At 51.8% G+C, this 17,130-nt stretch overlaps 1 protein-coding gene across 1 annotated transcript in view; it reads right to left on the minus strand.

The window, feature by feature from the left end:
* The window catches only part of CACNA1B (calcium voltage-gated channel subunit alpha1 B), a 158,999-nt gene that overhangs the window by 34,400 nt on the left and 107,469 nt on the right, over positions 1–17,130 (minus strand). The window contains exons 28-35 of the mRNA XM_029960600.1: positions 13,256–13,364; positions 10,907–11,014; positions 9,635–9,744; positions 8,452–8,579; positions 7,314–7,440; positions 6,606–6,716; positions 1,977–2,184; positions 620–825 (exon numbers count right to left, since the gene is read on the minus strand). Of these exons, the coding sequence (XP_029816460.1) occupies positions 620–825; positions 1,977–2,184; positions 6,606–6,716; positions 7,314–7,440; positions 8,452–8,579; positions 9,635–9,744; positions 10,907–11,014; positions 13,256–13,364 (1,107 nt within the window). The remainder of the gene's footprint in view (positions 1–619; positions 826–1,976; positions 2,185–6,605; positions 6,717–7,313; positions 7,441–8,451; positions 8,580–9,634; positions 9,745–10,906; positions 11,015–13,255; positions 13,365–17,130) is intronic.

The following is a 17,130-nucleotide window of genomic DNA, read 5'->3' on the forward strand; positions in this document are numbered from 1 at the left end:
GGGCACAGCTTGGACTTGATGGTCTGGGAGGGCTTTTCCAACCTTAATGTGATTCTACATTGTTTTGATAAGTACTGAGCTGCCTAAATTTTTTTTAAGGCATTTTCAAACTTTTCTTAATCCAGGAAATGGTCTCAATAGTAAAAAAATGGCAAGGTCTTTGTTCAAAACGTCCAACAAACCACTTCCTGCTGAAACATTCTGAACTTCCAAGACAAGAGCTGCCAACTGTGGGGTCCCCCAGGCTGCTGTGTTGTGTTAGCAAGGATGCCCTTGGCAGTGGGGCCTTGGGCACACGGTGTGACTCTTGGGGATGGTCCAGTGCAGGGCCAGGAGTCGGACTCGATGATATTTTGGGTCCCTTCCACCTCGGCACATTCTGTGATTCTGTCTCTGAGAAGCCTCGAGTCCCTCACTGTGTGGGTGCTGCTCAAGTGACACTTCCATACCTGTTTTAGGTGTGAAGCACCAAGCAGGACCCCGATGGAGACCCCAATCCACCCCTGCCTGGACTTCCCTCCCCGTTCCATCTCCGTTCATTTGAGCAAAACACGGAAAAGGTGCACAAACCAACCCCTGGGAGACCTCAGGGCTGCTGTCCCACCCTGCCTCTCCTCACCTGTCTGTGTGGGCCTTGCTCTGGGCCCCCGTTGGGGGAGGTGGGCCTGCTCTGCTCAGCAGACTTGGTCTGGGAGCGCTCCCGGCTGCCGTAGCGGTCGCAGGAGTAGAAGCGCTGCTTCTCGGAGGAGGAGGAGGAGTGCTGCTTCCTCTCCTGGGACCGCCCGCGCTCCTTCTTGTCCTTGCCAGAGGACTCACCGGCCTGGGCTGCTGAAGGAAGAACGTTGGTCAGGGGTCACCAGCGTGAGGGGCTCCTGGGTGTGTGCAGGGAGGTCCTCGAGTTCAGGCAGGACCCCCAATCCCACCCGGCCGGCGCAGGGAGGAGGACAAGTGGCCCCTCACTGTGTTGGCATTAAATTACACCGAGGAGCTTTGTGTTAGTAGAGGAGCTGGAAAGTTTGTCAGAGGCACAACGGTGGGGTGGGGGAGCCCAGCACAGCCTTCAGTTTGGAACAGTAAGATCCTGAGCTGGAAGAGATCCACAAGGATCATCCCATCCAACTCTTGGCCCTGCACAGTTCACCCCAACAATCCCCCCCTGTCCCTGGGGAGCCTGGTCAGTGCCCAACCAGCCTCTGGGGGAAGAACCTTTTCCCAAAATCCAACCTGACCCTGCCCTGACAAGCTCCAGCTGTTCCCTGGGTCCTGTCACTACTCACACAGAGCAGAGGTTGGAGCTGCCCCTCCTGAGGAAGCTGCAGACCCTGGTGAGGTCTGACCTCAGGCACTGGGGGCTGCACCAGCTCCATCAACAGGACCCTGTTGTGCTGCTTTTGTCACCTCCTGTGGCCTTCACTGTGTGGGCATTAAACTATACTGAGGAGCTCCATGTGTGTCCTGCTGAGCCTGAAGCTGGAGGAAGGCAGGGAGTTCTGCAGACTGGATGGGCAAAAAAAGTGTCAAGTCCTTCCCACTAAAAACACTTCTTTAGATTTCTAAAATCCACACAGGAGCTGCCAGGAGGAAGGTAACAGAAAATGCCCAACAACAGGGTAGCCGAACTGGTGACAAATGAACATTTCTCTTTGGGTTAATTGATGAAAAATTAACATTTCTCTTTGGGTTAATTGATGAAAAATGAACACTTCTCTTTGGGTTTGATCATCTTTCTGCCTTATTCCAGGGACAGAAGTCCCCACTGACACCACGGGAAGTGGCAAAGCAACCAGTCCCCTTTCCATAAATCCTGGCAATGCCCTCATTAGGGTAACAGGGCACACACAGGCTCCCAAAAAACCTCGGGAGACTACACTGAGAGTCACTAATTGCTTCTACATTACCAAACCCATTGGTTTCACTCCCTAAATTCCCATGCAATGAGGGCTGTGGGCTCACCCACAAAGCCAGGAGACACTCACCAGCCTGACCATCGGCCAAGTGATGGGCAGCCCTGTCCAGGGACTTCTGCTTCTTCTCTTTCCTGCGGTGGCAGCGGTGGTGGTGGTGGTGGTGCCCCTGCTCCGGGGGCATCCTCTCCAGGGAGTACTCGTAGAGGTGCATGGCGTGAGGGCGCTGCGGGGTCAGCGTGGACACGGAGCGTTTCATGGGACTCGTGTCCGGGATGGGCTGCAAGGCAGAGGGAGGCACACGGAGCAAGGTGAGGGCAGGGCTGCCCCTGCCCCACTGCCTGGCACCCACCGTGGGCAGGGTCAGCGAGAGAAAGGGGCGAGGAGAAAAATGGTTAATTGGATACGACAGGAACAGCAGGCAGGAGGACTCGCCGGGTGGGGGATCGAGCGCTGAATCGAGGGGCAGGTGTGAGCTCAGGTGGCTGAGATGGGCTTCACTTCAGCAGAGTGCCAACCCACGGGTACCATGAGCCACAGGCAGCACTTGACAGCACACACAGCGGCACAGGGTCACCAGGAGGGCAGCGGGGACACGGGGACAGCACAGTAGCCAAGCGCCTCACAGAGAGAATCCTCCAAGACTAGTTTCACCCAAAGCTGCTTCAGGGCCTTTGTGGCCACCCCAAAGCATGAAAGCACTGCTGAGCATCACGTGGAGAGGGAGAAAGATCAGGGATAAGTGGGCAAGGGACAGGCCAAGGCACCGAGAAATTAATTCTGCCTCCCTGCAGGTAAGACAATCCCATCCAACATTTCAACCTCTCTTGTCCCACCATCACTCCTTGTGGCTGGGACAAGCAGGGGAGGAGTGTGTATGTCCTGCAATTCTACCAGGACAACTCCAGAAATGAATACTGGGGTTTGGCATTCCTGTTTTCCAATCATTTGTGGCCAAACATCTGGACACCGAGTGCAGTGACCTGCCTTCCACGGCACTGCTGGACCCCCTGCCTGTACCAGGGCAGCTCCAGACTCTGCTCCCTTCCCTGGGGATTCAAAGCCTTACAAAGATGCTCTGCAGAACCCAAGACAAGGTGGCAGGACAGGAATTCCCACAGCCTTCCCCACTGCCCAGCCACCAGGTAGAAAGCTCAGTAAAAGAGGAGCATTCCCATGTCTCCTTCTCTGCTGGCTCTGTGTGGAGACAGTGCCTCATCCACCCTCTGGAGGCTTCCCTGGCTCTGAGGAGAGACCCCAGAGCACAGTGGTCCAGTCTGAGAGGGAAGGAGTTCAGGATGTTCTCTGCTCCCTCAGCCTCACACTTGTTTGAATTCAGAGTCCAATAAGTGCCTCCAACAACACTCCTCACAGAACATTTACTTTGCTCACTGTAACCTTTTCCAAAGAGCCCTGTATTATTTTTACTGTCTGTTCTGTTTTGTTTGCTTACCCTGAAATTCAGCTCTCTGAATATCCTGTGATATTTACCCAGTGCCAAGCCAGTTGTTTCACAGCTCTGCTCCTTATTTTGAGTGGAAAGAGCCACCCTCCCTCCCATCACAGGCAGATTATCCTGGCTCTGAAGGTGCAATATGGGCAGTCAGCCAAATTTTGGTGCTTCCCACTGAAGGGCAGTTGATTTTGTCACCTCTTGTGGCCTTCAGTGTGTGGGCATTAAATTATACTGAGGAGCTTCATGTTTGTCCTGCTGAGCCTGAAGCTGAAGGAAGGCAGGGAGTTCTATAAACTGGATGGTCTGATGGGCAAAAAAAGGGACAAGTGGAAGTCCTTCCCACTAAAAACACTTCTCCAGATTTTCAAAATTCAAAATCCACACAGGAGCTGCCAGGAGGAAGGTAACAGAAAATTCCCAACAACAAGGCAGCCAAACTGATGACAAACGAACACTTCTCTTTGGGTTTGGTCCTGCTTCTGTGCTTCTGCCAGGGAATCTGGAATTCTGTGCTTATTCCAGGGACAGAAGTCCCCACTGACACCACAGGAAGTGGCAAAGCAACCAATCCCCTTTCCATAAATCCTGGCAATGCCCTCATTAGGGTAACAGGGCACTCACAGGCTCCCAAAAAACCTCAGGAGGCTGCACTGAGAGTCACTAATTGCTTCTTCATTACCAAACCCATTGGTTTCACTCCTTAAATTCCCGTGCAACGAGGCATATGGAATCAAACAAGAAGCAGAACTAACAAATAAAATAAACAAAACAAATAAAATAAACAAAACAAATAAAATAAATAAAACAACCAAATAACCCCCTCCCCTCCAGCTACCAGAGCGTGCGACGTGCAACCGTGGATCGAGGGAACAGCAAAGTGGGAAGAGGGAGCGGCTGCATCGGGCTCCAGATGAGAAGGGGTGGGGGGGGGAAGTAGAGGGTTCAAAGGCAGGTTAATAATTTCTTAGCATGAATTTAAGAGGATATACAACTTAGTGCAAACTACATACTGCCAGGTAACTCCCAGGCGACCGTGCTTTGCTCCTCTGCAAACAATTCGGACAAGATGAGAGACATTATTGGAAGCAGCCCCACAGTACAGCCATTGTCAGACATCACGGCAGATGGGCAGCAGACACCATGACGACCAGGGAGGGAGGGGATGGGGGCAGGACAGCAGACGGGGAGGTTGAAAACACGGGGAAGGTATATTTTTTTAAAAAAAGTGGAACGTAAAAAAGACAGAGGGACAGCGGGCGAACAGAAAGGGAGACAGCCAGAAACAAGAAAGCGTCGCAAAGGAGAGTTAGAAAGAACTCAAAAGTTTGGGGAGGGACAGAGCAGAACGTGAGAGGGAGGAGGGAGGGAGGAGACACACACAGAAAGTCCGTCAGTTATTCACCCAAAGCCACGACCAGGATTATTTACACGTGTGCTGTTAAATGAGGTTAGATCTGCTCGGGGATTCCCGGCCTGATTCACAACCAGATGAAGCACTTCCACGAGGGGCAGCGACGCCCTGGGGGACACAAACCACACACTTGTGCCAGGGACACTCCCTTCTGCAAAACCTGAGTGCCACGGAGAGGAGTTTGCCAAGGAAAGGCTCGCCCTGCTGGCCTTGCTGCTGCCAACCGCATCCCCCTGCACGGGAAGATGCTACTGGTGCTGCAGGATAAAGGATAACTTTGCTCTGGGAAGGGGGAAGGCAGGGAGGATGGGTTTGCTTTGGGGTCTGGTGCTTTTATTAAGCATGTTGAGGAGTGCTCCTGATAACGCAGCGAATCCCAGCTCACACAAAGGCTGCACCTTCTGAATTCAGCTGGGAAATTCGGTGCTGAGGGGCAGCCTGTGCCAGCCCTGGCACGTTGGCACAAAGATTCCAGGTGCTGGAGCTGCTGCCATGTGTGCAGAGCACAAGCTTGGAGTTTTAGGGTGCAGCAGCTCTTTCACGCTGCATTCTTCCATTTCTCTCCACAGAGAGCAATGGAAACAGCCCCCAAACCCAGGCTGCTCCCTCCTGATCAGGAATCAGGCCCCTGGAATGAGACATGAGATGTTCTGACACACAGGAGGCAGGGCAGTGGCTGGAGAGTATTTGGGACAGTCAGCAATGAACATGTGGAATGGCCAGAAATGGTCTCTGACATCCTACACACACAAGCTGCTGTAAAAGCCAACTCTCTGATGAGATTTCTTTAGGAAAAGCTACCCAAGGGAAATCCTCAACACCATTTCACTGGCCAAACTCACAGGTTGAGTTGAGTATGAGCTGAGTATGGTGGGAAAAGGGAAAACCAGGAGGATGCTCAGTGTCCCAAAGCAGCATTCCAGGCACAGGCTCCCTGCTGGGAGCACAAAGATTCCATGGGCTGGAGCTGCTGCTGTGTGTGCAGAGCACAGGCTTTGAGTTTTAGGGTGCAGCAGCTCTTTCATGTTCTGCTTCCCACAGAGAGCAATGGGAACAGCCCCCAAACCCAGGCTGCTCCCTCCTGATCAGGAATCAGGCCCTTGGAATGAGACATGACATGAGTGGGGAGATGTTCTGACACACAGGAAGCAGGACAGAGTGTTTGGGACAAACAGTCAGCAATGAACATGTGGAATGGCCAGAAATGGTCTCTGACATCCTACACACTAAGCAGTGTCCACGAATTGCTGGAGAAGTGACTCTATGATGGGATTTCTTTAGGAAAAGCTACCCAAGGGATCTCCTGGACACCATTTCACTGGACAAGAACAGTACAGCACGTGCTGAGTGTGGTGGGAAGAGGAAAAACCAGGAGGATGCTCAGTGTCCCAAAGTAGCATTCCAGGCACAGGCTCCCTACTGTTCTCTCCTACATTCATCTAAGACAGTCACAGCACATCTCCTGATGTTTCCAAGGCCAAGGCACATGAGCATGTCCTGCTGAGCTGTCTGATGATGACCCACAGCTGGCAATGGGAAATACATGTCTTTCTCTGGCAAGTGGCATTGCCCCCAGTCAGTGAGGACACCCTTGGGTGGGCAGCCCTCAGCCCCAGCCAGAGGGATCCCTCTGGGCTGCTTTTTGCTGCAACCAGGGGTGAGTAAAACCGGGGACAGCACTGTGACTACACATCAATACCTGCTGGAATAAAGGCTTCCTGTCTCCAGATCAGCAAACACCTCCTAAAACAAACATCCACAAGCAACACAACAAGCAGAGAGAGCAGCCCCTGAGTTCCTGGCCCCCTCCAGCAGTGAGGACTCCCCCGCTCACCTTGGTTTCGGCAGCCAGGCGTGGCATGGAGGCCGCCCGGCCCTGGCTCTCCAGGCCTGGCTGGGGCTCTCCATTGGCAACTGTGGGGCTGATTTCCCTCATTTCTACCACCTGATGGAAACATGACATGTTTTCAGTAGCAAGAACATGAACATCAGCTTTGAAGCCACCACCTGAGCTTTGAAGCCGTCACCTGAGCATGCTTTGCTAGGCTGGATGTCGTCGTGAGGAGATGGTGGGATGGGACAGAGAGTAAATGAAGAGCTGTGGAGAAGGTTACTCTCTGTCTGCTGGGCTTTCTGCAGCAAGGACAGCACTGGGCCGGGCTCTTCCAGCAGCCACGAGCCCCAGGTGTGACCTCTGAAACCCCTGACCCGAGCTGGGACACTGATGGCACTGGGGCTGAGACAATGGGAAGGGATAACCTTAGGTAGCCTATTGCAGCAAGACAGAATTCCATGGAAAGGGTGTCCCCATCACAGCTATCAGGCTGTGGAAGCTGTTGGGATTTGGTCTTCCCTCATAAGCAAATTTGGGGTTGTAAGAGCAACACTTGCCTCACGGGGCAGCTCGACCATTTCATGCGTGTCACCCTCTCTTCACCCGGTTTCCTGAACATTTTCTACGATTTCTAAAGTCCTACCACAGCTGTGGAATCTCCTGCCCCTCCCCACGCCCTGCCCTCCCACCTGCCCCCCACGTGCTCACCCGTTCGATGGGGATCTCCTCGGAGTGGCCTCGCTCAAAAGCCGGGGTCCTGGTTTCATAAAACACGTCCTGGGTGCGCTGGGTCCCCCAGGAGCTGGACTCTTTGATCCCCCCCTCTGGGGCTGGGCTGCCAGAAGGAAAAGAGGGAAGGAGAAACAGTCACTCCTTCACAAAGATGACTTTGCTGAACTCGCAGTGGGGCAAACTTGGGAAACCAGAGCTGCTGGTGAAACTCTGAGGTCCCATGGGTTTCTCCAGGATCACATCCTACTGAGCCTGAAGATCCCACGAGAACAAGGAAATCACAACAGCCATATTTTTTTTTTTTTTTCAGTAACTGAGAAAAGCAATTTCTGTGAACTTAATTCCTGATGAAGAAGAACGAAGAATTTTGGAGCTCAGGCCAATTCTGTGAGCGGGACAAGCTGGACAGTGGTCAAACACCAAAACTAAAGGACATTCACTCAAAGTCTAGTGGCACCCACAGGTTTCACTGCTGAGCCACTGGTGGCTTCCAAAATGCCCCCATCAGGGTTGTTTGGGATGTTTTAACCTCAGATGTCTATCCCTAAAAATCCACAGCAGTTGTGTGACCCACACAAGTCACCTGGAGAGCAGACAATGGAGAATTCCTTAGGGAACTCTGTTCCTAGAACTGTTTGGAAAGCTCTCTGGGGAGGGATTATTTTGCCCAAAGAGACACATTCTGTCGTGGCAAGTCTAAAGAAGCTCTTGCTGTTACCAAGTGCCCTGAGCTCCAGGGATGACCTTGTTCCCAAGGACCCCCTGGACTCCCAGGAACTCCTTGGTGGATTGGGGTTTGTTTGGTTGTTTTGCAACGATCCCAAATCCCCGCGAGGAAACTCCCACTCACAACCACCCACAATGGAAAGCTCTGCCATGAAGATTCAAGGGAGACCACTGAGGAAACACAAAGGTCTGGAGACCCCAGTGTCCCACCCCAGGCAGCAGCGGGAAGCAGAGACGGACGGAGGCGTTTTGGAAGCCACCAACGGGAATCGTCCCAGCCACGGTTTGACAGGACTGCTGGTCTTGGTGCTCCCACTTCCAGAGCCATGGAACTGGGGTTGATGGACACACCCAGTGAGGGCTTTGTGGGGGGTCAGGGGATACTCACAGAGCACCCCCGTTGTTGAGGGAGGCCGAGCTCTTCTGGCGCAGGAAGGCCTTGGCGTTGTTGAACGCTGTGGGCTGGGTCTGCTCCAGGGTGGCCTTCAAGGGGTGGAACAGGGACACTGGGCCAGGCTGCCAAGCACAAGGGAAGGGTGTCAGAGACACAGCTGGCATGGGCTGAAGGGCTTTCAACAAAAGTCCACTTTGCCACGCTGGGAGATGAGCCCAGCACAAAGCCCAGCCCAGCACAAAGCCCAGCCCGGCCCAACCACGGCTGGGAGAGGCTCTGAAGGACCTGCTGCCCTCAGCTTTGTACAAGTCAAGTCATTGCACTGCAATCCCCCATCCCTCTAAGTGTTCTCCCAGACTGGGATTTCCCTCAGGGCTGGGATTTCCCTCAGGTTGTGAGACGGGCTCTGCTGCAGCCACCCACAAGCAGGACAGATCTCCGTGCCCTGCTGGAGCTCAGCTAAAAACAACACCCTATGAGCACCCTAAAAACAACAGCTGTTTGTCCTACTGGAAACCACTGGGGTTTCAATCCCAAGCCATTTGTGTGGAAATATCACAGAATATTCAGAGTTGGAAGGGACCCCCCAAGGATGATAGAGTCCAACTCTTAAATAAATGGTCCATGATCTTGGCATGACCAGCACCAAGTTTTAACCAACTGAGCTAAACTCAGGGTCGAAATACTTTCAAGAAATACTTCCAAGAAATGGCAAAAAAACTTAAAATCTATTAGAGCCAAAATGTTTTTGAATAATTCCCATTAGAGCCCAAACGATTTTCAATAATTCCCATTTTCAAAAGCAACTCACAACATTTTACAGCCAAACTACCCTCAGCTTTCACTAATTCTTTGATCTCCCCCAAAGAAATCTTCTGGTGTTCCCCAGTCCCTGGGCCACTTCTGAAAATAGGATTTAGACTGTCAAACATCAGCTGACATTTTTTGGAAAAAGTCTTTCTGGATCTCCCGGAAAAGGCGACTGTAACAATTTTTTTTAAATAGTTTTTCAGAGAGACTTTCAGGAGGGGTTTTGATTTTTGAGACAGCATTTTCCAACCCTGCCTGGAGAAGAATGCAGAGTTTCTGGATGAAACTTGCTGGTGAGAGCTGCTCAATGCTGGAAAAGGGGCTGCCCAAGAGAGAGGATGGAGTAAAACTCCTTTTTGGTGGGTACCTGGCAGAGGCCTCCGGGGGGTTGGACTTGTTCCCTGCTGTTCTTATTCTGCTTGTAGAAGTCAAATATCATCAGTGCCGCGTAGACCTTCCCCACAGTCATTTCATCAGCTGCCAGAGGAGGGTGAGACATTGAAACATGAAAACATTCCAAGGATGAGAAGCGCAGGGTGAGTCAAAAAGCACAAAAAATAACAGCAAACGGGTACAAAAAACAAGGAGAAGGGAGAAGAAACATCAGAATAAGGAGGCAAAACAGACACAGAAAAGTAGGGGAAAGAAAAAAATGATGAGGAAAAGGTTACAACAGACTTCTTCAGCTCTTTGCCTGTTGCTGCCTCTCCCATCTGAGATCAAACACAGAGATCACGCAGCAGAAACCAGGCAGGAAACCTCTGTGGCATTGTAAGCACTGCTGAGAGAACTACTAAATTCATGCCAGATCCACAGCCAGCTTGTTGTCAAGAAAAAAAAAGCCTTATTCCTCTTTGTTTGAATTACAGTCAAGCTGGGCATAAGGGGCTAAATAAACATTTAAAGAGCATTTCATTTTTCCAGATGTCTTTTTCCACCCTCAGAGAGCCAGAACCAGTCCTTCCCTACACAGCACTGGAGCACTCACCATGGAGCAGGGAGTTGGGGCAGCAGATACAGAGGGCAGGGAAAGACTAAAGCAGTCACTGCCCACTGATTGGCACCTCCTCAGCAACCTCATTTCTCTTAATTAACAGTGCCCTTATTGCTCTGCACTGCTCTTCATTAATCAGGAACCCAGAAGCCTTGGCTGGGCAAACTTTCCATTTTCTCAGCACATTCTCCCAGGGCATCATCAACCCAAGGGCCTTTAGTCCCCAAAAGGCCTCACTTCTGATTCTCTGAGTTCTCAGCAAACTTTTCTTCTCCTGGTTTTCAGGAGCTCAGATGGGAGAAACTGCTCTCCCATCCTGCAAGGCACAGGCTGGAGGCTGACAAAGCCATGGAAAAGCCCTGGAAAAGGCCACACTCTTGGCCTTCTTGCCACTGTTTTGGGGTTCTTTTCCCCTGTGTACAGAAAATCTCCTGTAGCATCGTGAAGTCCACACCTAGACGTGACCTCAGCATCCCTGATCACTGGGTGACCCTGGAATGGCAGCACAGAGGATGCCAAGAAGCTGATTCCACATGACTGTGTGCCCAGATGGGGCTTGGGACAGCTCAGGCAAGGAGGGGGAAACCTTTCCTGGGCTTCTTGAGTGGCTGGGCTGGATCCAGTGCTTGCTGCTGAACCACTTACGTTTGTGAGGAGGCACCAGCAAATCCAGAGTCTTCTGGGACAGGTTGGGCCAAACCAGGGAGATCTCCTTTCTCAGCTCAGCATCACACTGGTGCTGTTTAACTCCACCTGCAGAGAGGGAGGGGGGAGGCACAGGAAGGTGAGTGAAAACCCTTGTCCTGGCAGCACATCCCAGCATTTGCATCCTCATCCTCCCATTCCTTGAGAAGGGGGAGCCAGCAGAGCTGCAGCAGATGTGGAGAAGGGAACTGGTGGCTCCCTCCATGAAAACAGTGTGTGAATCCAGCAGGACCATCATCACCTCAGCCTGCTGACCCTCTGCTCTTACCTGGGGCTTAAACTTAAGCTCAGACTTGCTCCACCTGCCTGCAGGTGCCTCCTGCTTTAGGGCACTGGGAAGCACCCCCAGGAAGCAGCAGCACCTCCCAGGTGGGATGCAAAGGAGGTGTTGGACATGAATCATGGAATGATTTGGGTCAGAAAGCACCTTAAAGATCCTCCAGTTCCTTGGGCAGGGACACCTTCCACTGAGCAATGCCATGAGGGGTGATAAACCCCCTCTGCCACCAACCCTACCCAAAATCTTTGGCAGTGAGACACTGCAGGTTGTTCTGTACCAGCAGCTCCATCTCAAGGTAAAACAGAGCTGAGCTGTTCAAAGGGGCACAGTGAGGCCTTAATGCAGCAGTGGGAAGTGATTAAAGGCTGTGTGAGCCAACAGGGCAGCTCCCAGCTGAATGCTCTGCACAGGAGCCAATTAACTAGTTCATCTGAATGACAGAGATTATTTTTCTAAGAGAAAAGTACTGGGAGGAGGCTCTGGGTACTCTGTTACACGGTGGTTTGAACTCCCACACAGCAGCTCATTAGGGAGGCTTTATTAAGGGCCTGTTAGTCCTACTAAAGACTCAATTAAATGTAGCACATGAAACCCATTCAAACGAGCTCATAACAACACAACAGGTCAAAACCTCACACCCCACAGCAGAGAGAGAGCAGGGAAAGAATCCGGTGCTATCAGCTGAGCTCTCTTCTCTGGTTCCTTCCAGGGTAGAGCCAAAAAAAAGGGGGAGGGGGAGCCTTTTCCAGTTAAAAAGGCTGTTTCAGTTACCATTGAGTTACCAGGTAACTGGAAGCTGAAAATAACACAAGCTTTCAGCATCCTCATCCAGAAGTTATTCCTGAAATAAGGTGCTGGCCCTTAAAGTCCCAGGAAATCCTAAAGGCATCCTTAGAAAGGAGTGTCTGATGCTCAGCATCACTCCCCGAGTTTCACTCCCTTAGGGAGCCCCAGTGACCTCCAGAGTTTGCCTCCTTCCAGCAGTGCCAACCCAAAGCATCCCAGTTTCAGCAACACGTGAGGGGGGTGATTAACACAGGGAGGTTGCAGTGGTGGCTTAAAACTGCTTAGGAAAGCACAAAACCCACCCCTGCCTTGCCCTGTGCTCATAAGAACGTTGTTACCTCCTGTTAACTTTTAAATTAGGCATAAAAGTGCTGGGGCCAGGCATGCCTTGATTGTGACCCCAGCCAGGCTGATTAAATGCTGTAGTGACCCAGAGAAAAGGCCAGTGTGTTTTATTACATTACAAAGTTTAATTGGGAAGTCAAGTAAACGCCTGATTAAACACTTAAATAATTTTATCTCAAGGCAGAATGTGGTTCAGGGCACTTGGAGTCAGTGCCTGGCTGCCAGCAGAGAGCAATTGGGAAGGAAGGGCTGGTTTTCCCCCATAGTAGAATAGTTAAGGGGTGTGGAAATTCTCATTTCTGTTGAACAGCAATAAGCACACACAAGGATTCTTCTCCTTTGAGAGCTCTCCACTGGGATGGCCAAAGATCTCCAGGGATGCAGCCACCCCAAAGGCAGAGGGATGCTCAGGATCCCTCTGTCCCTGCCCCAAAGCTCCCTTGCCCTCAGGTGCTGGCAATAGGAAAAGAGGATTTCCACCTGGAGCAGAATTCCTGTGGTTTTGAGAGGACACCAAGCCAGCAGATGAGCTGGGGGTTGAGCCACGTGTGCTCTCAGCACACTGGAATTGTCTTCTGGTTTTCCAGAGCTCAGATGATAAAAACTCCCATCCTGAAAATACAGGTTGGAGGCTGACAAATTCATGGAAAAGCTCTGGAAGAGGCTACACAGGGCACTGGTTTTGGTTGTTTTTTTCTATGTACAAGAAATCTGCTGTGCCATAATGAAGTCCAAGCCCAGATGTGGCTCCAGCTTCCCTGATCCCTGTGTGACCATGGCACGGCACAGAGGGTGCCAAGGAGCTGAACTGCCCTTGTTTCCTTTGCTGTGCCCTCCAGATGACTGTGCCATCCCCTCAGACATCCCCTTCTCCTCACCTGAGGCCAGTTTGATCTCCAGGGCAGTTCTGATCAGGGCCATCAGCGTGGATGTGAAGTGCACGGTCAGGTCCTCGGGGGAGATGGGCATGTTCATCCTCACCAGGCGCTGGGGAGGGAAACACTCGCCGTGAGGGTGGCTCAGGATTCCTCCCCCCACCCCGCCCTCCCCTCTGCCAGCCCTTCAAACACCCAGACTGAGGCATGGGGGAACTTTTTGTGTGCTGAAATGCAGCCCCTGGATCTCAGCTCCTGTCCAGGAGCAGGGCTGAGACACCACAGTGGCTCTGGTGGTTAAACGAGGGGGTTGCCAGCACTGCACCAAAATCCTGCAGGGAGTTCTGCCAAAAGCAGCCAGTTGGGATGCTCTGAACCCATTTCCCAGCCTGCTGCCCTGCTCCTGACAGTCTCCAGTGATGCTGCAGCTCCAGATGTGTGGCTGGTACCCAAAGCAGCGATAAACCACAACTCCACCTCCTCCACCCTTTCCTACACCTAAATGTTGGTTTTACAACAGGAGAAACAGCAACAAATGGGAGCTGGCAGCGCTGAAGGAGGGAAGCTGATGGAGGATTTGCATCTGCAGCTCCATCCTGAACGTGGCTGTGCCCCTTCCAGCTGTGCAGGCAGCCTGGCTGGGGAGTGGGACGTGAAGGAGGCCCTTCCAGTGACAAGGAGGGCTTTGTCCAGGAGATGTGCAGTCCCTGAGTGGGCCCGTGGTGGGACCACCTCAGAAACAAGGCTGCTGAGCCCTGTGATGTGGCTCAAGCACCTGGGGCAGCTTGGGACTGGCTGCTAGAAGGTGAAGGTGTCCACATCTTCCCACTGGAGACCCCTGAGTTCTGGCTCTTCCCTCCTTGCCCTGTGGGCATCCTTGTCTCCTCCTTCCCTTCCAGTCAGTGAGCTACACAGCCCCATCCAGACCTTCCCCATGGATTAACATGAGCAGAACTGTGATTGCCACCATGTTCTTAAAATCCAAATGTGGAACAGTCCCTCAGGATCAGCATCTTCCAAGATTTTCAGACCTGGCAGCTACTCCTTCCCCCATCATCATCCAGGGCCACCTCTGACAGGGCAAATTCATCATTCTGGTAAGCAAGGAATTGCTTTGGAAAGCTGGGGCTCCCCTGAACCCCTCTGGCAGCAGAGCATGGACGTGCTGACAGGGGGGAGGACTCCCCAAGTCTTGCTGATAACCTGAGCCACACATTTAAAGGATGGGTTTCTTCCCCTTCAGCAACCTGATGATCTATCAGCTCCTCAGCTCTCACCAGCTCTTTGGAAACGTCCTTGTCCAGAGCCATATCAGCCAAACCTGGAGCCATATCAGCCAAACCTCAGTGTTTCCACTCTCCAAGGGAATGTGGAGCCTGAGGAGGTCACTGGGGGTTGAGCTGCCTGAGCTGGAACCCCCAGGGGCAGCTTGGCCAGGGTCCCTTCCTGGGAGGGAACTTCATCCCCATCTGAGAGCTCCTTAAGCTGATTTTTTTTTCTGATCTCTGTCTCTGCACAGAACCCCTGTCTGTGTTTGCCAGCAGCCCCAAGTGCTGTCAGAGAGCTGTCAGTGGGCTGCAGCCCCTCCCTTGGCTCTGGGCACAGGGCTGGCAGTGTTTTCCAGAGCTGCAGCTGCTGGTGCAGCCCCGCTCACCCTCCTGGCTGGCACAGGGAGAACGTGTGGCAGGAGCACCTCTGCTCGTGGGCACATTTTGGGTGAAGGGAAACAGGTTGTGGGTGAGAGCAGGGACCTGCTGGAGCCTCAGGTGAGGTGAGAGGCAGAGTGGTCCCTGTGAGCCCTGATTCTTGCTCCTGTGCTTCACCCAACCCAAACCAAGCCTTGGTCACCCTTTCCATCCCTGGTTTAGCCTCCCTGCTTGGAGCAATCTCTGACACAAACCTCCCAGAGGTCTGACCTGAGCTGCCTCAGAATCACAGCCTGCTCTGGCTTGGAAGGGACCTTTAAGATCATTTTATTCTCATCTCTGAGACAAACTTTAAAGCTCATCTTCTTCCACCCCCCTGCCATGGGCAGGGACACCTTCCACTAGCCCAGCTTGCTCCAAGCCCTGTCCAACCTGGCCTTGGACACTTCCATTATTTATCTTTTCACACATCTTGGGCTCTCATTCCATGCTGGAGAGATGAGAGACCGGTGTAACAACCTCTCCCATCTCCTAAACTCTGAGACAAAACACTGGAATCTCCAAGATCTTCCTTCCAGCGTGCCCAGGGTCATTTTCCATGTCTGTCCAGCCTCAGAGACAGGGAAATCAAAGCCCAGACTTCCCTCCCTTTATAATTCATGGACAGTATCAAATGCTGGCAACACCACAGGTTTGGGTTTCTGTTCACTCGTGTCAATGAAACAGGATTTCAATTGAAATTTCTGCCCTCAGCACACAAAAAGTTGCAAAAAATCCATCAATGAGAGTCCACAGTTACCACTTGGAGAGTCCCACTGAGTCCCACTTCAGTGGGAGAGAATTAAGGGATGGAGAGAGAGAGAGAGAGAGAAGATGCATGGAAGTGAAGAACAAGCAGATGAGAAATAATTCCCCACAGGAGAGCTCTATCCTCACAAAAACTAGCCCCAAAAACTGGCACTGACACATCCCAGGTCCCCTCAGCTGATTTTCCAGACTGAATTCCCAAAGGACACGGAGGCAGAACACAGGGCACATCACACCCCTGCTGTACAAAGGCTTTTCCTCCTAAATTTTAACCAGGAGCATTTAGGGAAAGGTTTTCCAGGGGGAATTTTTTTTTACATGCTGAGCCAAACCCACAGAGAAATTCCAGGCAGAGGTGCCACCAACAGGCACCTGGGAGAGGCTCTTCCCAAAAAGCACCTCCTTTCCCTCCTCTCCCTGCCATTCCCTCCACACACTTCCTGGTCTCCAGCAGCATTTTTTCCATCCCAAGTGTGCAAACTGGTCAAACTGGTCCACTCAGAGACCTTCTGATCGCTGTGATTTCCAACCTGACAACCAGAACTGAGCAGAAAAAGTGGCTTTGTGCTGCTCCTCAGGCATCTCCCAGGCAGGGATGGGATGTGTCCCTCTCTCCATCAGGGTGGAAAACCGGGATACATCTCCCCATCCTTCCCTGACAACCAGTCGAGGAGAACTTGCTCAAGGCCAGCTGCAAGTTGCACCTCCCAGGGCAGAGCATCCACCCATTTTTTACCCAAAAAAAGCCCATAAAATGAGCTAAAAGTACCTAAAACCTGCTGCAGCCAAACCCTCCAGGCCTCAGCCACAAAATCCTTCCCAAAATCAGGGAAATCCGCTTCCTTGGAAGCCTCTGAGGCGAGAAAATAACGTTGCTTAAATAAATATATGGCATTTCTGGGAGAGGAAGCAGTTGGGGGAAAGGAGTTGACTCATCTTGGATTCAAAATAGCTTTGCCACCAGGATGGGTGGGAGGGGAGGGAGGAGGTTGGTGAGACCTGAGCCCAAACCCAAACCCCCCTGGGCACCCAAGGGTGCCAAGGAATCAGCCAGACACTGGCACAGCCACCCCTGAGGAGGGACTGGATCCCTGAACATCCCTGGGGTGTTTTCCTAATTCCAGAAATGCAGCTGAAAGGCTAAAACAAGATGATATCTTCATTTTTTTCCTCTACTATTATGAAACAACCCCATACATAAAAATATCTCCTTGTGCAAAGCAGGAAATTTCAATCCTTTCCAAACCACTTGCTAATTTTACCTGTATTTTAATTCCCTACAGGACCCATAAAGGAACTGGAATCCAACTGAAAAGTGGGGAAATTTCTCAAATATTTTCCTTGACCCAAAATTTTCTCTTTGGAAAATTCATCAAGAACTTTTGATTTTCATCCTTAACCAGCAGAGAAAAAATCTCAGTGTTG

Source organism: Manacus vitellinus, unplaced genomic scaffold, assembly GCF_001715985.3.
Source record: "Manacus vitellinus isolate BGI_N305 unplaced genomic scaffold, ASM171598v3 scaffold_27_pilon, whole genome shotgun sequence".
NCBI lineage: Eukaryota > Metazoa > Chordata > Aves > Passeriformes > Pipridae > Manacus > Manacus vitellinus.